Source organism: Oncorhynchus mykiss, chromosome 11, assembly GCF_013265735.2.
Source record: "Oncorhynchus mykiss isolate Arlee chromosome 11, USDA_OmykA_1.1, whole genome shotgun sequence".
Lineage (NCBI taxonomy): Eukaryota > Metazoa > Chordata > Actinopteri > Salmoniformes > Salmonidae > Oncorhynchus > Oncorhynchus mykiss.
The window spans coordinates 70,146,089-70,168,999 of NC_048575.1; the positions used below are offsets into that span (position 1 = coordinate 70,146,089).

The following is a 22,911-nucleotide window of genomic DNA, read 5'->3' on the forward strand; positions in this document are numbered from 1 at the left end:
GAGATCTGGTCATTCTGATGGTGTGGAGGACCACTTGTCTGCTGCTATTGGACTGGTGAGTTGACATGTAGCCTCCTCTCCACATGGCTTGTGAATGTCTATTGCCGTGCTGATTTCATCCGATGTAGGTAGTACCATAAAAAAAGGTAGCATCATTTAGCTAGACAGTTCTCTCTCTCTCTTGCTCTCTCTCTCTCTCTCTCTCTCTCTCTCTCTCTCTCTACATAACAGTGGATGGTTCATTATCATGGTCCAGTCAACAAAGTTGTTGTGAAGATGGGGAGGGGTAGCCTATGTCTGTTATAAAAAGATCTTCTGCGTTTTTGTTGTTCAGGCTCTGGTCTTGTCCCATCTTGATTACTGTCTGGTAATATGGTCAAGTGCAAAGAAAGACCTAGCAAAGCTGCACCTGGCTCAAAATAGAGCATCACGCCTTGCCCTTAACTGCACATACAGAACTAACATCAACAACATGCATGCCAGTAAAAACAGCACTGATAACATCCCAGGCCTCGTGTACCTCACAAGGCCTGTAGAAATGCCCATATAATGTTGCTTTGGCCAGGACTCCGTGACTCAGAGCAAAGGGGTGGGAATTAGAACATTGTATGTGTGTATAACCCCAAGAGGTGTGTGTCTTTAACCCCAATAGAAGGGGTTATAGCATTAGGGGGATTGGGGTCAGTCCTTTTTGGAAATGTGAAATGTTTGTCCAACTGGTTGAGGGTTGACAAGAGATAAACTGCTTCTCTTCTATTTTTTATGAGTATTTTCAGAGTGTCTGCATAATCAAACAACTTACAGCTCAGACACCCATACATACCCCACAAGACATGCCACCAGGGGTCTCTTCACAGTCCGAATTCACGGCAACAAACAATATTACACAGAGCCATGATCACATGGAACTCCCTTCCATCTCGAATACTCAAGAAAACCTCAAAATTACTTTTCATTTTCAATTTAAAGTTTGATTCAGTTTTCTTGTTTTTAAATCAACAAACTAAACACATTCCACATTCCCAGATGTGGCAGACATACATAATATAATCCAATAAAAAACAAACAAACAAACTTGCAGCAGCACTATCTGTGGTCATGTTATCTATGTCCAGCTTTAGCTGAGACAACGAGCAAATTATTAGTTTTACAGCACCTTACACAACATGTATGTACACACATATTTCCTTAGTCACCCCATTCACTCTGTCATTTGAAATATAGTTGAGTAGTGGAGACCAGAGTCTATCAAACCTGGGATGTCTGTTGTGGAGGTCCTAACTGAGCTTTTCAAAGGAAGAAAGTCAACAATCTGTTCAATCCACATTTTAAATGTAGGAGAGGAATTAGAAGTATGTGATAGTCATAAACAAATGTTCTCTGTCTGAATCAATCAATCATTCTTCACAAAAAAATACAGTTTTATATCTTTATGTTTGAAGCCTGAAATGTGGCAAAAGGTCGCAAAGTTCAAGGGGGCCGAATACTTTCGCAAGGCACTGTAGGTTCCACTTTCAGAGGTACATATTTTACAAGCAGGATAAATGTCTGTATTCATTCTATGGAATCTCACTGGGGTATGATCACATTTTTACAAAAATTTGTAATTATAATCTTTCATTTTTATATTAGTAGCAGTATATCCTGTCGCAAAAACATCAGCCCATAGCTCATCACTGACAAAGGTCCTTTTCCCAGATTACTTTCAAAGGAGTAGCCCATATTCTCAGAAAGGAGTCTGTAGATATATGAGAATTTGCCTTTGATGGATTGTGCTGTAGCAAGAAGGGTCTCAACTTCATTCAGCTGAGCTCTAAACCTCCCCTTGGAAGTGAATGAGGAAATTACGTGTGTAATTTGAAGATAAATATTTTTAAAAATTATCCTGGCACATTGAATTCACTGCAGAGCTCTTGAGAGTATTTCAGTGTAGTTATGTTCTGATGAAACAGGTCTGAAAAGGTCCTGATCCCTAGAGGATGCCAAAGATGAAAGTTGGCATCTCTCAGGGTTTTTGGCAAGTCTGGCTTGCATTCATTCTATAGGCGAGTGAGAGCATATCTGGGAGGAAATGCCAAGGTATTTCCTACAGTCCTTCCATGCTACTAGGGTTTTGTAAATCACAAAGGTTTTGGGTATGTTTCCCACTTCACTAAAGTTATTAATTAATATAATTGAGCATAGGGGCAATGAAACACAGGATTGGGTTCTGAATCTACTTTGAATCTTGCAGCCGAAACGCGTCAGAGTTTTTAAACTTTGTTTCCATTGAACATGCCATACAAATAAAGGCATGCTAATTAAATATATGAAGAGTGCTTTGGTCCTCCTTTCTTTTTGATGACCACAATGAATCTGGTCTGTTTGTGATCCATGTTGCAGATTTGGGCAGACCTGTAGTACAATTGAAAGCAGGGAATGGCAAGACCACCATTAGCTTCCGGTTTCGATAGAGTGTAGAACTTAGGTTCCTAGGTTTTTCATTGCCCCATATAAATTTGGTGATACTTTGGTTGTTTGTTTTGAAAAAAGAAACTGGGAGATACCATGGGAGCATCTGAAATAAATAGTTAAATCTAGGGAGGATGTTCATATGGATGACATTGATTCTTTCCGACTAAACTAATTGGGAGGGAGATCCAGGTTCGGAGATCATTCTTGATTCGATCCAGGAGTGAGAGATATTTTTTCTTGAAAAGACAATTCAGATCTGGTGTTACAAAAATTCCAAGTTTTGAAACCCCTGTGTCTTCCATTGCAACAGCCAGAGTGTCTTCATTGAGCTGGTGAGTGGAAGATTGATAGGGCAAACAATGGACTTGTTAAAATGTATCTGAGCAATTGTGTCTGAATTGGGAGGGAGGGATTTCTCAGGGTTGGATATGTAGAGCAAGACATCATCCTCGTTGAGCGACATCTTGTGCTGCAGGCCACCTGCAGAAACCCCTCAACTCTGCTTAAGCCTCTGCCCCCAACAAGTAGAGCAGGGGGGACAGCGAGCATACTTGTCTTGTGCATGTCCCAAAGGGAATCTGGCAGAGTTCAGACCGTTAGTAGACACCATTGCATTTGGATGAGAATATAAGTCCTTAAACCATCTAATGAAGTTTGTGCCCATATTGAACTTTTCTAAGACTGAGAACAGAAAGCTCCACTCCATCCTGTCAAACACCTTCTCAGCATCCAGTGAAGCCAGCAGGACAGGGGTGTGGAACACCTTCTCAGCATCCAGTGAAGCCAGCAGGACAGGGGTGTGGAACACCTTCTCAGCATCCAGTGAAGCCAGCAGGACAGGGGTGTGGAACACCTTCTCAGCATCCAGTGAAGCCAGCAGGACAGGGGTGTGGAACACCTTCTCAGCATCCAGTGAAGCCAGCAGGACAGGGGTCTTCTGTGTGTTTACTTGATCAATAATATCAAAAAGATGGTGAATGTTATCAGAAGAGAATCTGTCTCTAATAAATCCAGTTTGGTCCGCTTTTATTATTTTGGGATGAACAGTGTTTAGTCTTTTGGCAAGCAATTTGGTAATTCTTTTGTAGTTGAAATCCAACAAGCTTATGGTCCGGAAGGACGAACAAGATAGAGGGTCCTTGTCTTTTTTGAGCAACACTGTAATGTGGGCTGTGTACATAGAGTCTGGGAGAGCTCCGTTTTAGCAAAAATCCTCCAGCATTGGCATGAAGATAGGGCTGAGCTGGGGCCAAAAAGCTTTGTAGAACTCTCTGGGGAATCCATCTGGGCCTGGGGACTTATTAGGTGGCATGGAGGTAATTGCCTCCAGGATCTCCTCAGGAGTGAAGGCGGAGTTGAGATTTTCTTGGTTGGTCTCTGATAGTTTGGTAGCGAGATTTCCTCTATGAAGGAATGGAGTTCTGCATCTGTATGTTTTCTCTCAGAAGTATAGAATTTGCAGTAAAAATCATGAAAAGTTAAATGTATCTTATTTGGATCAAATGTGACCTTGTCATCTTCTGTTTGGATTACTCATGATTGTACGCTTTGATTGCTCTTTTGTGAAACGGTATGCAAGCAATCTGCTAGGCCTACTGCTATACTTATGCTATTTCTGTTTCGTAAAGAAAACGTTTTATTTTATGTCTCGAGTATAGTCCAGGTTTAGTTTGGCTGGCTGCTTTAAGTTGACTCCAGGAGGCGCTGTCTGGGGATTGTTTATTTACTTTTTTGCAGCGTTCCAGCTCCCTCTCAAGATCTAACCGGTGCTTCTATTGCTTTTTCTTAGAGGAAGCATATTGTGGCCAGAGAAACAGGAGAATCTTTGTTGTCTTGTGTGTAGCTGTCTAACCATGTAGTGACCAATGTACGGAATGGTTTATTTGATAAGATGAAGGTGTTGAATTTCCAGCCCTTTGACCTTGGTTGTTTTTACAGTGGACAAAGGCATGTTCTGAAAGTGCTATGGGTCCAATTGTACAAGTGGCAGAATTTATGAAAATGTTTGGGATGAAAGTGTAATCTATACGAGAGTAGGTGTTATGGATATTTGAGTAGTGTTTATAGCCCATAGATAAGCCATTAGTCTCTCTCCAGATATCTATCAGTCCCAACTTTTTAGTAAGAGAGTTCAACATCTTTGCCGATCTAGGGTTTGTGGTGGGGACTTGAGATGATTTGTCGAGAGTTGAGTTGAAGGTACAATTAAAATCTCTAGCCAGCACTCCAAAGGAAACATACAGGGCTATTTTTTTTTGTTGACATGAATGCAGCAGTATCTGTGTTAGGGGCATATATATTTAAGATAGTAATTTATTATTTGAGTAAATCTCCCCTCTGGATCAGATATGTTTTTGTACATTTTGAATGGAACATGCTTATGGTTAGGTGTAGCTGTGCCTCTACTGTCAGATTTGAAATATTAGAAATGCACCTGTCCCACCCAAGCTCTGTGGAGTCTAGCATGTTTGGCATCACAGATGTGTGTCTCTTGAAATAGCGCAATGTCTGATTTTTCCTTTTTGAGAGCATATTTTATATTTTTCTGTTTAATTGCATGACCGAGCCCATGGAAGTTCCATGTCAGTAGATTTAAGGTACTAGTCAACGTCATCGTACAGTATTCAAACTTTAGTGCAAGTCAGCTCTGCGTATTCGTCGATAATAGTTACAGCTGCGATCACATAAAATGTAAATAAATGGTGTACATAAAATAGCAATCTCTGAACACCCCAGCCGAGTTCCCAACAACTCAGTCACAATTCGGTGTTCCAAAAAACGGGAACAGTTCGCCACGCACAACGTCTCCCGAGAGAGAGAGTAAAAAAGTCTCATCCTCTGCATTAAATGAGTGACAATGTAGCCCCCGTCCAGACCACACGAAAAAAGAGAGGGAGGAATAAAGTACATAAAATCAATATCCCAGCCTACAAATACATCCCCCATATGATATAGGCCGAATCATTTGGACTTAAAACACAGAAATTTGTGAGCAAAGATTTAATAGAACACAGTTATTCCTTCGCTCCGATATTCAAGGTCCTCTGTTTTCTTATCCAGATGCTCTATTTGCTATTGTTTCCATGGCATCTGCCAGTGAGCCTCATCCAGATACTGCACATGTATGGTTATCTTGTTGTTGATGTCAGGCAAGGCATTTTCCAGGGTTGTCACCTTGCCCCCAATCACACTGAGCTGAGAGTTAATGCCCTCTAGTTTGATGTTGAGTTCTGTACGTTGGGGCCTCAGCCCAGAAAGGATGTCTTCAAGAGAGGATTTTTTTTTAAAGGCACACGTAGCCTACATCTCAATACATGCACATAAACTATCCAGGTCAAATAGTGGAGAGGCGTTGTGCCGTGAGGTGTTGCTTTATCTGTTTTTTGAAACCAGGTGGGCTGTTTATTTGAGCAATATGATATTGAACTGAGTTCCATGCAATAATGACTCTATATAATAACTTAATCCAGAATAGAGACAAACATGCTCACTGTCCATCACCAAGCAACCAAGTGGAGTTGTCAACCATACTCTAAACACAAACATTTCCAATTGATTTACTGAGGTGACTTTTTATATAATCTGTACTCTCCAGTGTATTAGCTGCTAAATAAAATGCATAAACAACTCATTTTCAGTGTGTGTGTGTGTGGGTGTGTGTGTGTGTTTGCGTGTCTGCCTATGTTTTGCACCACATGTGCCATGTCTGCACGCTCACATAAAAGGCTAATTTGCAGAACAGTGTTCGCTTTGTGCTGTAAAAGCGGAGGCCTCTTCTCTCTTGGCGAGTCCTTTTAGCCTCCCTCAGATCAATGGCTAGATATTCATGCCAGAGAGACACAGGAAGGCAGGGAGGTGTTTGAAGGTTGGGCAGACGGGAGAGCTCACAAAGGGAATCACTTTGATTTGCTATGCTCCACCTCCACTACTCCCCTTCAGTCGAAACAAGTGATATCCTGTATTGCGATATCACTCATTATAATGAGGTGTTTATATAAGATTATTATTATTTAGATTTAGATTGGTTATGAATGCGGAATTGTACGACAGTTGTATATCCTCGAAATTCAAACTAAGATAGTCAATGCCGAGGATTGGACTGAAAACCTTCATATACAGGCATCCCTCATCTATTGACTTGGTGATTCCGCTTTGTTTTCTCTGTCTTCCCTCAGCAGCCTCCACTGACATTTAGGTAAGGGTAAAAGTGACTAGGCAATCATGATAGACAATAAACAGAATATCAGCAGAAAATAGTGAATATAAAGAAAATCCCTTGAATGAGTAAGTGAGTCCAAACTTTTGACTGGTACTCTATGTACTCCTAAACAAACTAATTATGCACATGCACTTATACTGTTTTGTTTGCTCAAACACCCCACCCCTGCTCACACACATGATTAACAAAGCCGGGATTTAAAGATGTAGTAATTGTCTTCATTAATCCCTACAGTGTGTCAGAGAGAAGAGAGGAGAGAGTGGGAGAAAAGTTCATTATTCAACTGACTTCATTGTTCAAGAGAGGGTCAACCTCATGGGGCATTTAAGGCAGTACCCCATGACAGCACCTTAACGTCAGTCATATCCCCTTACTCCATCCTCCCCCCTCCTTCCCCTGCCTCCCCACTACTCCCCCAAAAGTGGGCTATATATAGAATCAAAGAGCCAATTAAGAGCCAATGCAGCAGCACTGATGTGAGGGCCAGTGGACTGAGAAACTGTTGCTCGCTCTCGAACAACTAACAGTCTTTATTAAGCCATCCTCTGTTTCAAGGAACTGTCAGGGGTTCACCTTGAGGTCATGATAGGGGCTGTACCAAATGTTTGATGTATTATAATAATTGATTATGCTTATTTTGTATTAATAGAAGGGGAGGGGGTAAAATACCCCTCCCTCCTTACATTTATAGGGTCCTAGACTACAGATTAACAATATATATATTCATTATAAAGGTTTAATATTGTTCCACAGTCTTTTCTAATCTCTGCCTCTTATAAAGAAACTGTCTGAGAAATGTGTGACTGTGAGACAGAACCATGCAGGGGAGTGTAAGAGATAAGAGACTAGTCAGACATTCCACTATAAATCAACTTGGACATTTACTGCTGAGCTTTTAGATAACACTAAAACTATTGTTTATATAGCTGTGTAGGCATGATTTTGGTCTCATGAGTGGAAGGTAATGACGTAGGCAGTGATATCACTAAGATATATGACTGTTGGAATAATAAAACAACTCGGACCCTTTTCTATTTTGCAGAACTTACTCGGAAACATGCGTGCTATGTTCCTGTTGTCAACTTCTGTCTGCAATTGCATTAATAAAGGTTTTTGAATTATTGAATTAAAGATATTGTCTGAATGCTAATTTCACCAATGAGCCAATGATTGACAAGGAACAAGGAACGAACCCCAAAATAATGATTTTGAGGAACAAGCTGTGCTTACAAACATTCTGGAGATACCTTCCTTGAACATTCTTGAGCTACGGATCAAAAACCAACATCAACTGCCTTGGTTAAGGCAGTATTTTCATACTGCAATCCATTGAAGGTCTGGAGAAATAGACTAGTAGCCTCTGTTTTGGGTTGGATCCTGGCTGTGACCCCAGTCACCCTAGGGTTTCTTCGGGAGAGTTGGGATATGCAAGAAACACATTTCCAATTCACACATGAATGAAATAGGACAAATATAAGCACCCGCCAAATTATCATAAACTATTTATTATCTGTCATTGTATGGACACTCGGTGAAGCAGCAAAGCTCTCTACATGGACCCTATGTATAAAGGTGAGATTCCCACATTTAACATGTTTTTGGTGCGATCGTGAATACAATACAAGAAATTTGCATTTTGCAGCGCAGATAATGGGTTTGACAGGATGAATTGACCAGGGCTCTGGGTATTTCCCTCATCAACACAACAAGTTATTGTCTGTGTCTTCATCCATAGGTGCACCAGAACCCCTTCCAGCCATGAGCTAAGCCCTCCCTATCCTAGGCATCCTGGGTAGGATGACGGCTGTGTGCCCCGCTGGGGTGGGACCTGCTGGGGCTACAGTGGTGTGCTCCAGGGGGTCTGGGACTGGGGTTTTGACTGGGAGCACAGCGGGTCAGGACAAGAGATACGCACGCTGGAGCCGCTTGGAGAGCTCGAACATCACTACAGATGACGAGGGGGTCCCTGGCCACCGCATCACCCCCCTGGAGAGGCTAAACCTGGACATGTGCCAGGACGACAGGTAGGGCAAGGATGACAGGTAGAGGAAGGATGACGGGTAGGAGCAGGATGACGGGTAGGAGCAGGATTACAACGCTCTCTAAGAAAAAAACATGAAAGAAGATTAATTACCACATGTATTGTTATTCTGGATCATTTGTAAGTGCTGTTTATTTTATTAACAGGGTGGTCCGTGAGCTTACCTTGGGCCGGCGTATCAGCTTCTACAAGGTCCGTGGAGAGATCGGATGTGGAAACTTTTCCCACGTCAAACTGGGGATCCACGCCCTCACAAAAGGTAAGGAAGACACCTGCCAGGCAGGAAACACATTAACTGATATTTAACATAACACACACAGCCCTGCTATACTACAGATGCTCACCAAACCTTTGAATCTTCGAATTATGCATTCATGGACAATAAAAAAGTGAAAAGATATGTAGGCCGCTTGGCCAATCTTCACTAAATATGCTGGCTTGAGTTAAATATTTATTGGAATACCCAGCTCCTCTGCTGCAGCAAAATCTCAAAGCGTAGTGATGACTGACAAGCTGTTTTCATCAATGAGCTAATAATACATTTCCTTGGATAGCTGTTTGCTATTGAGCCAGTGGTTTGCCACTGGGCACAGACGTCATTTCAACATCTAGTTTTGATTTAGTTTTGGTTGAGTTGTCTACTAACGTGTATTCAATATGAAATCAACAAAAAAAATCTACGGATTTGGGTTAAAACGTTTTTAAAAATACTAAATTCCCTTACGTTGATAACTTTTTGGAATACAATCAGTTTTCCACATTAATTCCATGTCATAACATAGATTTTTTTAATGATGTGGAAACACTTGATTCAACCAGTTTTTGACCCAGTGGCCTGTAGTCTGAATCTGCCACAGAAAGACAGCCTGTCTGACTGCTGCCCTGGAAAATATGGATTGATTAGAGATCTTGTGTTTGCCTAGGTATGGATGGAATTCCTGCATGCTTCATCAAAGACTGAAGTGTGTTTTGTGTGTGTGCGTGTCACGACTTCCGCCGAAGTCAGTTCCTCTCCTTGTTCGGGCGGTGTTCGGTGGTCGACGTCACCGGTCTTCTAGCCATCACCGATCTACCTTTCATTTTCCATTTGTTTTCCCACACACCTGGTTTACATTCCCTCATTACTTGTCATGCATTTAACCCTCTGTTCCCCCCATGTCTGTGTGTGAAATTTTTTGTTATATAGTGCTTGTGCACTTTGACTGGTTCGCGACGGCTTATTTTGTACCCATATTTTGTTGTTCTCTGTGCTGTTGGTTTTGCTTATTAAACTGCTCCGGTTATTGCCCAGTTCTGCTCTCCTGCGTCTGACTTCCCTGAAGCCAGTCACGAACCCCTTACAGAATTTCACACCCGAATATGGAGTCAGCAGGAGCTAACTACCCACAAAACCCATGTGGCCAAGACCTACCTAAGTATGGTTCCCAATCAGAGACAACGATAGACAGCTGTCCCTGATTGGGAACCATACCCGGCCAAAAACAAAGAAATACAAAAACATAGAAAAAAGAACAAAGAATGCCCACACGAGTCACACCCTGGCCTAACCAAAATAGAGAATAAAAGCCTCTCTATGGCCAGGGCGTGACAGTACCCCCCCCCCCCAAAGGTGCGGACTCCGGCCGCAAAACCTGACTCTCAAGGGGAGGGTGGGCCCTCTTTACGGCGGCGGCTCTGGTGAGGGACGGAGACCCTCGCAGCGGGCCCCGGACAGAAGGGCGACTCTGGCTGCTCCGGACAGGAGGGCGACTCTGGCAGCTCCGGACAGGAGGGCGACTCTGGCAGCTCCGGACAGGACACAGACACAGGACTCACCAGGCTGGGGAGACCTACTGGAGGCCTGGTCCGTGGAGGAGGCACAGGATAGACCGGGCTGTGGGGGAGCACTGGAGATCATGTGCGTAGCCTTGTTACCACTCTTCCAGGCTGAATGCCCACTCTAGCCCGGCACGTGAAGGGAGCTGGAACAGGCCGCACTGGGATCTCCTGGCGAGCTGGGGAAACCGTGCCCAGAGTCGTTGCTGGATATCCTGGCCCGAGGAGACGCACTGGAGGACTGGAGAGCAGGGCTGGCACCGTCCGTCCTGGCTGGATCCTCACCCTAGCCCGGCAGATGCGGGGAGCTGGAATGTAGCACACCGGGCTAAGAACGCGTACTGGAGATCTGTAGAGCCAAGCTGGCACAAGACGTGCAGGGCTGGGGAGGCGCACAGGAGGCCTGGTGCGTGGGGCTGGCACAGTCTTCACCAGACGGCTAGCACGCACCTCAGGACGAGTATGGAGAGCTGACTCAGGTGGCATCAAATCGAGGACACGCTCCGTCGGGTGGATGTCGTGCCTCATGCACCAAACCAGCAACTCTCTCATTACTCTCTCCTCCAATCTCCCCATTAACTCCTTCACTGTCTCTGCTTCACTTCCTTCGCTCACCTCCAATTTCACCCTGGCTGGCTCTGGTTCCATCCTCGGCTCCGCCGACCGTCCCGTGTGTCCCCCCATTTTTTTTATTGGGGCTGCCTCTCCTGGCCACTCTGCTTGGTCCTTTGGTGGTGGGTAGTTCTGTAACGGCTGTTCGAAGAAGAGGACCAAGGTGCAGCATGGTACGTGTTCATGATTTTTTATAAAACTGAACACTAGAACAAAAAATAACAAAGCGGCACAAACTAAATAGTTCTGTCTGGTGCAGACACACAAAACAGAAAATAACTACCTACAAAACCCATGTGGGCAAGAGCTACCTAAGAATGGTTCCCAATCAGAGACAATGATAGACAGCTGTCCCTGATTGAGAACCATACCCGGCCAACAACAAAGAAATACAAAAACATAGAAAAAAGAACATAGAATGCCCACCCTAGTCACACCCTGGCCTAACCAAAATAGAGAATAAAAGCCTCTCTATGGCCAGGGTGTGACACAGTTTGACACATACAACAACACAGAGTTACACATGGAATAAACAAACATACAATCAATAATACAGTAGAAAATTATATATACAGCATGTGCAAATTAGGTAGGATAAGGGAGGTAAGGCAATAAATAGGCCATGGTGGCGAAGTTATTACAATATAGCAATTAAACACTGGAATGGTAGGATGTGTAAAGGGGCAAGATAAATGAATAAATACAGTATGGGGATGAGGTAGTTTGGATGGGCTATTTACAGATGGGCTATGTACAGGTGCAGTGATCTGTGAGCTGCTCTGACAGCTGGTGCTTAAAGCTAATGAGGGAGGTAAGAGTCTCCAGCTTTAGTGATTTTTGCAGTTCGTTCCAGTCATTGGTTTCAGAGAACTGAAAGGAGAGGCGGCCAAATCAAGAATTGGATTTGGGGGTGACCAGAAGGATATACCTGCTGGAGCGTCTGCTACGGGTGGGTGCTGCTATGGTGACCAATGAGCTGAGATAAGGCGGGGCTTTACCTAGCAGAGACTTGTAGATGACCTGGAGCCAGTGGGTTTGGCGACGAGTATGAAGCGAGGGACATCCAACAAGAGCGTACAGGTCGCAGTGGTGGGTAGTATATGGGGCTTTGGTGACAAAACGGATGGCACTGTGATAGACTGCATCCAATTTGTTGAGTAGAGTGTTGGAGGCTATTTTGTAAATGACATCACCGAAGTCAAGGATCGGTAGGATGGTCAGTTTTACTAGGGTATGTTTGTCAGCATGAGTGAAGGATGCTTTGTGGCAAAATATGAAGCCGATTTTAGATTTCATTTTGGATTGGAGATGTTTAATGTGAGTTTGGAAGGAGAGTTTACAGTCTAACCAGACACCTAGGTATTTGAGGTTGTCCACATATTCTAAGTCAGAACCTTCCAGAGTAGTGATGCTGGACAGGCGGGCAGGTGCAGGCAGCGATCAATTGAAGAGCATGTATTTATTTTTACTTGCATTTAAGAGCAGTTGGAGGCCACGGAAGGAGAGTTGTATGGCATTGAAGCTTGTCTGGAGGATAGTTAACACAGTGTCCAAAGAAGGGCCAGAGGTAATCAGAATGGTGTCCTTTGCATAGAGGTGGATCAAATAATCACCAGCAGCAAGAGCGACATCATTGATGTATACAGAGCAAAGAGTCAGCCTGAGAATTGAACCCTGTGGCACCCCCAATGCTGATGGAAAATGCAACAGGGACAACCAGGCCACTTCAACCAGAGAAAAATCTGCAGATACTCTCCATTGCATAGGCTTGCTACTAGCTATGTTAATCAGGGTCTGAACATTTCCTAGGATATTGAACAACATTCCACATCAACTGAATATTGAATATAAACATTCCATTACCATAGTGACAGAATGAAACAGAAGTTTGGAAAGTTTCAGTCACTTATTTTTATTTTTTTATTTAATTTAACCTTTAACTAGGCAAGTCAGTTAAGAACAAATTCTTATTTAGAATGCCGGCCTACCAAAAGGCAAAAGGCCTCCTGCGAGCACGGGCTGGGATTTTTTTAAAAATGATATAAATATAGGACAAAACACACATCACGACAAGAGAGACCGAAGACAACAACATAGCAAGGCAGCAACACATGACAACACAGCATTGTAGTAACACAACATGACAACAATATGGTATCAACACACCATGGTAGCAGCACAAACATGGTACAAACATTATTGGGCACAGACAACAGCACAAAGGACAAGAAGGTAAAGACAACAATACATCACACAAAGCAGCCACAACTGTCAGTAAGAGTGTCCATGATTGAGTCTTTGAATGAGGAGATTGAAATAAAATGGTCCAGTTTGAATGTTTGTTGCAGCTCTTTCCAGTTGCTAGCTGCAGCGAACTGAAAAGATCAGCAGCCCAGGGTTGTGTGGGCTTTGGGGACCATTGACAGAATGTGACTGGCAGCACAGGTGTTGTATGTGGATGATGAGCGCTGCAGTAGATATCTCAGATAGGGGGGAGTGAGGCTAAAGAGGGTTTTTTAAATAAGCATCAACCAGTGGGTCTTGCAACAGGTATACAGAGATGATTAGTTTACAGAGAAGTATAGAGTGCAGTGATGTATCCAATAAGGAGCACCTTATCTTACAGCAAAAAAAGAGCTTCTGGATATCAGGACAGTGATCACTCACCTCGGATTAGTCAAAGATTTTTTCTTCAACAAGCAGGATACACAGGATGTACTTCAGACACTCGACAAGGCCAAAATCCCTGTCATTGGCAAGAGAAAGAGACAGGTATAGAGGACACAGGGCGGGGTGCCTCGTAAGGATCTGTCGACGGTGAGTGGGAAATCTGCCTTTACCATCAATATTACTTGCCAACGTACAATCATTTGACAATAAATTAGACGAGGTACGATCACGAATATGCTAACAACGGGACATCAAAAACTGTAAAATCTTATGTTTCACCGAATCATGGCTGAATGACGACATGGAAAACATTCAGCTAGCAGCACAGGCTAGACAGAACAGCACACTCTGGTAAGACGAGGGCTGGCTGTCTGTGCATATTTGTTAACAACAGCTGGTGCACAAAATCTAAGGAAGTCTCTAGATTTTGCTCGCATGAAGTAGAGTATGTCATGATAAGCTGTAGACCACGCTATTTGCCAAGAGTTTTCATCATTTTTTTCCGTTGATGTTTTTTTACTACCACAGATGGACGCTGGCACTACTCCCTTTGTAGTCTGAAATAGTTTGCAGGCCCTACCACATCCAACGAGCGTCGGAGCCGGTGTAGTACCATTCAATCTTAGTCCAGTATTGGCGCTTTGCCTGTTTGATGGATCATCGTATGGTATAGCAGGATTTCTTATAAGCTTCCAGGTTAGAGTGACGCACATTGAAAGTGGCAGCTATACCCTCTACCCTCTACCCTGTAATCCATGGCTTCTGGTTGGGGTATGTACGTACAGTCACTGTGGTCACTGTGGGGACAACGTCCTCGATGCTGAGTCAGCTGTATAAGGAAATAAGCAAACAGGAAACTGCTCACCCAGAGGCGACGCCGTGAGCTGCCCAGTGACATAAGCCTAACAGATGAGCTAAATTACTTCTATGCTCGCTTCGAGGCAAGCAACACTGAGGCATGCATGAAAGCATCAGCTGTTCTGGACGACTGTGTGATCACGCTCTCCGACGTGAGTAAGACCTTTAAACAAGTCAACATTCACAAGGCCGCTGGGCCAGACGTATAACCAGGACATGTGCTCCGGGCATGTGCTGACCAACTGGCAAGTGTCTTCACTGACATTTTCAACATGTCCCTGATTGAATCTGTAATACCAACATGCTTCAGGCAGACCACCATAGTCCCTGTGCCCAAGAGCACTAAGGTAACCTGCATGAATGGCTACAGACCCGTAGCACTCACGTCCATAGCCATTAAGTGCTTTGAAAGGCAGGTAATTGCCCACATTAACACCATTATCCCAGAAACCCTAGACCCACTCCAGTTTGCATACCGCTCAAACAGATCCACAGATGATGCAATCTCTATTGCACTCCACACGGCCCTTTCCCACCTCGACAAAAGGAACACCTATGTGAGAATGCTATTCATTGACTACAGCTCAGTGTTCAACACTATAGTGCCCTCAAAGCTCAGCACTAAGCTAAGGATCCTGGGATTAAACACCTCCCTCTGCAACTGGATCCTGGACTTCCTGACGAGCCGCCCTCAAGTGGTGAGGGTAGGTAGCAACACATCTGATCCTCAACACTGGAGCCCCTCAGGGGTGCGTGCTCAGTCCCCTCCTGTACTCCCTGTTCACCCACGACTGCATGGCCAGGCACGACTCCAACACCATCATTACGTTTGCGGGCGACACAACAGTGGTAGGCCTGATCACCGACAACGACGAGACAGCCAATAGCGAGGAGGTCAGAGACCTGGCCGGGTGGTGCCAGAATAGCAACCTTTCCCTCAAAGTAATCAAGACAAAGGATATGATTGTGGACTACAGGAAAAGGAGGACCGAGCACGCCCCATTCTTATCGACGGGGCTGTAGTGGAGCAGGGTGAGAGCTTAAAGTTCCTTGGTGTCCACATTACCAACCAACTAGAATGGTCCAAACACACCAAGACAGTTGTGAAGAGGGCACAACAAAATATATTCCCCCTCAGGAGACTGAAAAGATTTGGCATGGGTGCCCCTGCACATAGACTCTGTACCGGTACCACCTGTATATAGCCTCGCTATTGTTATTTTCACTGTCATTTAAAAAAAAATGGTTGTTGTTTTCTTTACTTATCTATTGCTTACGTAATACCTATTTTTTACTTAAAAATTGCACTGTTGGTTAGGGCTTGCAAGTAAGCATTTCACTGTAAGGTCTACACCTGTTGTAATTATGCGCACGTGACAAATAAACTTTGATTTGATTTTATCTGAATCTGGGTTAGTTTGGCAGCTGGGGTGAAAAAGGTGCGATTACGATAGAGGAAACCAAGTCTAGATATAACTTTAGCCTGCATCTCTGATATGTGCTGAGAGAAGGACACTGTACCATCTAGCAATACTCCCAAGTACTTGTATGAGGTGACTACCTCAAGCTCTAAACCCTCAGAGGTAGTAATCACACCTGTGGGGAGAGGGGAATTCTTCTTACCAAACCATAGGACCTTTATTTTGAAGGTGTTCAGAACAAGGTTACGAGTAGAGAAAGCTAGTTGGACTCTAAGAAAGCTTTGTTGTAGTGCATTTAACAGAATAACCGGAGAGGGGCCAACTGAGTATAAGACTGTATCTGCATATAAATTGATGAAAGAGCTTCTTACTGCCTGAGCTATGTTGTTGATGTAAACTGAGAAGAGCGTGGGGCCTAGGATTGAGCCTTAGGTTACTCCCTTGGTGACAGACAGTAGCTGAGACAGCAGATTTTCTGACTTTATACACGGCACTCTTTGAGAGACGTAGTTAGCAAACCAGGGCAAAGACCCCTCAGAGACACCAATACTCCTTAGCCAGCCCACAAGAATGGAATGGTCTACCATATCAAAAGCTTTGGCCAAGTCAATAAAAATAGCAGCACAACATTGTTTAGAATCAAGGGCAATGGTGACATCATTGAGGACCTTTAAGGTTTCCATAACCTGAACGGAAACCAGATTGCACACCAGAGAGAATACTATAGACATCAAGAAAGCCAGTCAGTTGATTATTGACAAGTTTTTCCAACACTTGATAAACAGGACAAAATAGAAATAGGCCTATAACAGTTAGGATCAGCTTGATCTCCCCTATAGATTATTGATGAACCGTGGCTGCCTTCCAAGCAATGGGAACCTCCCCATAAAGGAGAGACAGGTTAAACAGTTTGGAGATGATATTGGCAGCAACCTTAAAGAAGAAAAGGTCTAAACCATCTGACCCAGATGTTTTTTTAGGGTCAAGATTCAGGAGCTCCTTTAGCACCTCGGAGTCAGTGACTGCCTGTAGGGAGAAACTTTGTAGCGGGGCAGGGGAAAAAGAGGGAGAAGCATCGGTTGATAGTCGCAGTAGAAGGGGTGGGAGATGAGGAAATGTTGGACAAGCAAGGAGGCATGGCTGAGTCAAATAGGAATCCTGACTTAATGAAGTGGTGATTAAAGAGCTTAGCAATGTGCTTCTTGTCAGTAACAACCACATCATCAACATTAAGGGACATGGGCAGCTGTGAGGAGGAGGGTTTATTCTCCAGGTCTTTAACCGTTTTCCAGAACGTCTTGGGGTTAGACCCACAGAGGGAACTGCTCCTTAAAGTAACTAACTTTGGCCTTCCGGATAGCCTGAGTGGACTTATTTCTCACTTGCCTGAACGAGAGCCTGTCAGCCAGAGTATGCGTGTGCCGAGCCAAGCGTCTTCGACAGAGGGGATGAAACTGATTCTATACCATTTTACAGAAGCCAGGTCATGAACGAAGGCTTTCTCATTCAAGTTTTTTAGCAAGCGTCTAAAACAAATCAGGACAGGTCGTTTCACTGAGCAGCCATTACGAACACAGGCTAAAACAGTGAGCACTATGATCATTACAGAAAACACCAGACTGATATATATCAGGATTATTTGTGAGGATAACATCACAGGCTCCCGAGTGGTGCAGTGGTCAGAGGCACTGCATCTCAGTACATAGAGGTGTAAGTGTCACTACAGTACCTGGTTTGAATTCAGACTGTATCACATCGGGCTGTCTCATAGGGCAGCGCACATTTGGCCTGGGTTTGGCTGGGGTAGACTGTCATTGTAAATAAGAATTAGTTCTTAACTGGCTTGCCTGGTTAAATCAAAAAAGGAGATTATAATCTGTGGAGTTATATTTTGTGGGATTGGTAATAGTCTGAGAAAGATTTTAGGGAGTCCCATTGCTCTAGGACTTGGTCAGGTGGTTTAAGCATGTCCCAGTTTAGGTTACCTATTAGGACAAATTCAGACTTAATGTAAGGGGCCAGGAGAGAGCTTAGGGCAGGTAGGGTACAGACCAGAGCTGATGGAGGACGATGGCACCCAGCAACAGTCAACAAAGAGCTATTTGAAAGTTTAATGCTTAAAAAGAGCAAATCAAATTGTTTGAGGACAGACTTGGTGGAGATAACCAAGCACTGAAGCTGATCCTTGGTAAAGATTGCCACCTTTGGAAGATCTGTCTTGTCGAAAAAGTTTATAACCAGAAAGGTTAAAATCAGTATTCAAAACACTCTACCACGTCTCAGTAATGACCAACACATCTGGATTGTAGCTGTGAACCCACACTTTCAATTGATGCATTTTAGGTAATAAGCTTCTAGTGTTAACATGCAGAAAATCCAGGTTTTTACGAGAGCAAAAATCAGTGAAGCAGATATGATAACAAGTCAGAATTGGGGCTAGCAACAGTAGATGGGCCAGGGTGTACATACACGTTTCCAGATATCATCAACAGTAATATTATGACATGTGTTTATTTATGTTTGGCTTGAAACGTTATAGAATGGACATGTTTTATCAGCCACATAGCTTGCTAATGCATAGAGATATATAAATATGAAGTGTGTGTTGACATCCACAAAATATTGAACCGTTTTATCTATAGAGAATAAAACACCATAAGATAAAACAGGAATATCTCTTTATTTTTGCCTAACTCTTCTCTCAAGGCCTGCCTTTTATTTCTACATTCTATGTTGACCTTAGGTATATAGCAAAGGCTTAACGCTGACCTCAGGGAGAGTAGCTGCTGCATCAGGAACAGCTAATGGGAATCCTAATAAATAAATTAACATTTCCCTTTGTCCTCCCTCAGACAAGGTGGCCATTAAAATCCTGGATAAGACCAAGCTGGACCAAAAGACCCAGAGGTTACTATCCAGAGAGATATCCAGCATGGAGAGACTGCAACACCCCAACATCATACGCCTTTACGAGGGGGGTCACACGCACGCACGCACGCACGCACACACACACACACACACACACACACACACACACACACACACACACACACACACACACACACACACACACACACACACACACAGCCTCCCAGACCTTGTTAAACATCTATTACTGATAAGTAATGAGTTACACAAAGCATGGTCAGAAACTAATGCCATCAGTGCAGTGCACTTTTAAACAGAGTAGTGTCATTAAACAGAGTAGTGTAATTAAACAGAGTAGTGTAATTATCAGTAGATGCCTTGATCATCCTCTCTGTTTCTTCCTGGTGGGTGGCAGGTGGTGGAGACATTGTCACGGTTACATCTGGTGATGGAGTATGCAGGCGGAGGCGAGCTCTACACCAAGATCAGCACAGAGGGGAAACTGTCCGACATAGACAGCAAGATCGTCTTCTCTCAGATCCTCTCAGCTGTCAAACACATGGTATTTTTCTGGAAACCACGTGTTTGATATCATTCCACTGATTCCGCTCCAGTTATTACCACAAACCTGTTGTCACGACTTCCACCGAAGTCGGTTCCTCTCCTTGTTCGTGCGGCATTTGGCGGTCGGCGTCACCGGTCTTCTAGCCATCGTTAATCCACTTTTAATTTTCCATTTGTTTTGTCTTGTTTTCCTACACACCTGGTTTTCATTTCCCTCATTAATTGTTGTGTATTTAACCCTCTGTTCCCCCCATGTCTTTGTGTGGAATTGTTTGTTGTAAGTGCTTGTGCACATGTTTACTGGTGGGTGTCAAGTTTTGTACCCATGTTATCTATTTCTTTATGCCGTTGGTTTTGCGATTAAACTGCTCCGGCTATTACCTAGTTCTGCTCTCCTGCGTCTGACTTCCCTGCCACCGGTTACGCACCCCTTACACCTGTTCTCCCAAATTAAGGTGCCACCAACCTCCTGTGATTGAATGTCATTTAAAGAGTGAGATGTATTTACAGTATATACCGGTGTATTAACCAGATACATCTTTGACCTGCCCCACAGCATGACAACAGCATCATTCACCGTGACTTGAAGGCAGAGAACGTCTTCTACACCTGCAGCACCTGTGTCAAGGTGGGAGACTTCGGATTCAGCACGCTAAGCCGCCGCGACGAGACTCTCAACACCTTCTGCGGCTCCCCGCCCTACGCCGCGCCAGAGCTCTTCCGGGACGAACACTATATGGGCATCTTCGTAGACATCTGGGCCCTGGGCATCATGCTGTTCTTCATGGTGACAGGAAGCATGCCCTTCAGGGCGGAAACGGTTGCCAAGTTGAAGCGCTGTATCCTGGAGGGGGCCTATGTGCTGCCCTCCTGGATACTGGAGCCCTGCCAGAGGCTGATCAGAGGCATCCTCCAGCCTCAGCCCTCAGATCGCTGCAGTGTAGAGCAGATAATGGGCTGTGAGTGGCTGCTGTGTGTAGACTTCCCCCGGGCCATGGAGCCCTTTAAACTGGACCCGTCCTATCTGGCCGAGAGCACACCTTCAGAGTTGGAGGAGGATGAGGCGGAGGTGAGGGGGGCACTGGAGACACTAGGGATCACCACGGAGCATATCTTGAATAATCAGGGGAAGGACTGTAGGAGTTCTATAACAGGTGTTTATAGGATTCTGTTGCACCGTGCGCACAAGAAGCGGGCAGTGGAGAGCATGCCTGCAGTTATGCATGTGGTCGGGGCCAGAGTGAGTAAAAAGGACCGGCTGAAGGCGTACCGCAGCTTACAGCACACCTCCAAGCTCTGTGTGATTCTGTGATGAAAAGCCTTTACTCCTATAGTTGAACTTTATTGTATTTTTTGTCAAACGATTAGAATGTATGTTACTGTGAATGAGGAATGAGATGGTGAATTTTAAATCACTTTGATTTCTGCCTTGAATGTTGATCGGCAAAACATTCATCTCAGATACGCTAAGAAAGACAAAAAAAGTTTTCAAGTTGGGATTCAAGTGAGTATTTGTCTTTGTGAGAATATACTTTAGCCTGGGTGCCAGTCTTTCCCTAATTTATCTCACAAGAAAAGGCAAACATGTAACATATGGTTATCCAGCAGACATTTTTCTCCAAAGGAACCTGGGCGATTCCAGCATTATGTTCATAATACTTGCTCACAAAATCACAACTTAAATGTCTCACAGAATGGACAAACTAAATATAAATACAATTTTGATGTGTGTGTCTATATTACCCACCAGGGGGAATGTACAGTGCCTTGCGAAAGTATTCGGCCCCCTTGAACTTTGCGACCTTTTGCCACATTTCAGGCTTCAAACATAAAGATATAAAACTTTATTTTTTTGTGAAGAATCAACAACAAGTGGGACACAATCATGAAGTGGAATGACATTTATTGGATATTTCAAACTATTTTAACAAATCAAAAACTGAAAAATTGGGCGTGCAAAATGATTCAGCCCCTTTACTTTCAGTGCAGCAAACTCTCTCCAGAAGTTCAGTGAGGATCTCTGAATGATCCAATGTTGACCTAAATGACTAATGATGATAAATACAATCCACCTGTGTGTAATCAAGTCTCCGTATAAATGCACCTGCACTGTGATAGTCTCAGAGGTCCGTTAAAAGCGCAGAGAGCATCATGAAGAACAAGGAACACACCAGGCAGGTCCGAGATACTGTTGTGAAGAAGTTTAAAGCCGGATTTGGATACAAAAAGATTTCCCAAGCTTTAAACATCCCAAGGAGCACTGTGCAAGCGATAATATTGAAATGGAAGGAGTATCAGACCACTGCAAATCTACCAAGACCTGGCCGTCCCTCTAAACTTTCAGCTCATACAAGGAGAAGACTAATCAGAGATGCAGCCAAGAGGCCCATGATCACTCTGGATGAACTGCAGAAATCTACAGCTGAGGTGGAAGACTCTGTCCATAGGACAACAATCAGTCGTATATTGCACAAATCTGGCCTTTATGGAAGAGTGGCAAGAAGAAAGCCATTTCTTAAAGATATCCATAAAAAGTGTTGTTTAAAGTTTGCCACAAGCCACCTGGGAGACACACCAAACATGTGGAAGAAGGTGCTCTGGTCAGATGAAACCAAAATTGAACTTTTTGGCAACAATGCAAAACGTTATGCTTGGCGTAAAAGCAACACAGCTCATCACCCTGAACACACCATCCCCACTGTCAAACATGGTGGTGGCAGCATCATGGTTTGGGCCTGATTTTCTTCAGCAGGGCCAGGGAAGATGGTTAAAATTGATGGGAAGATGGATGGAGCCAAATACAGGACCATTCTGGAAGAAAACCTGATGGAGTCTGCAAAAGACCTGAGACTGGGACGGAGATTTGTCTTCCAACAAGACAATGATCCAAAACATAAAGCAAAATCTACAATGGAATGGTTCAAAAATAAACATATCCAGGTGTTAGAATGGCCAAGTCAAAGTCCAGACCTGAATCCAATCGAGAATCTGTGGAAAGAACTGAAAACTGCTGTTCACAAATGCTCTCCATCCAACCTCACTGAGCTCGAGCTGTTTTGCAAGGAGGAATGGGAAAAAAATTCAGTCTCTCGATGTGCAAAACTGATAGAGACATACCCCAAGCGACTTACAGCTGTAATCGCAGCAAAAGGTGGCGCTACAAAGTATTATCTTAAGGGGGCTGAATAATTTTGCACGCCCAATTTTTCAGTCTTTGTTTTGTTAAAAAAGTTTGAAATATCCAATAAATGTCGTTCCACTTCATGATTGTGTCCCACTTGTTGTTGATTCTTCACAAAAAAATACAGTTTTATATCTTTATGTTTGAAGCCTGAAATGTGGCAAAAGGTCGCAAAGTTCAAGGGGGCCGAATACTTTCGCAAGGCACT

General features: G+C 43.8%; 1 protein-coding gene across 1 annotated transcript; it reads left to right on the forward strand.

Moving 5' to 3' along the window:
- Positions 1-21,351, forward strand: LOC110536339 (serine/threonine-protein kinase NIM1-like). Its single transcript, XM_036936246.1, has 6 exons — positions 1-55; positions 8,409-8,697; positions 8,861-8,973; positions 18,943-19,062; positions 19,372-19,520; positions 20,079-21,351. The coding sequence occupies exons 2-6, from the start codon at positions 8,471-8,473 to the stop codon at positions 20,832-20,834; spliced, it is 1,365 nt and encodes a 454-aa protein (XP_036792141.1). The 5' UTR covers positions 1-55; positions 8,409-8,470; the 3' UTR covers positions 20,835-21,351.
- Positions 21,352-22,911: the final 1,560 nt, after the last annotated feature.

What these genes read in the sequence shown, in the direction of transcription:
- LOC110536339 (XM_036936246.1), top strand. Translation starts at nt 8,471, where the DNA reads ATGACGGCTGTGTGCCCCGCTGGGGTGGGACCTGCTGGGGCTACAGTG. An exon ending in GACATGTGCCAGGACGACAG is followed by an intron (nt 8,698 to 8,860) that starts GTAGGGCAAGGA and finishes TTTTATTAACAG; the next exon opens with GGTGGTCCGTGAGCTTACCT. An exon ending in GATCCACGCCCTCACAAAAG is followed by an intron (nt 8,974 to 18,942) that starts GTAAGGAAGACA and finishes GTCCTCCCTCAG; the next exon opens with ACAAGGTGGCCATTAAAATC.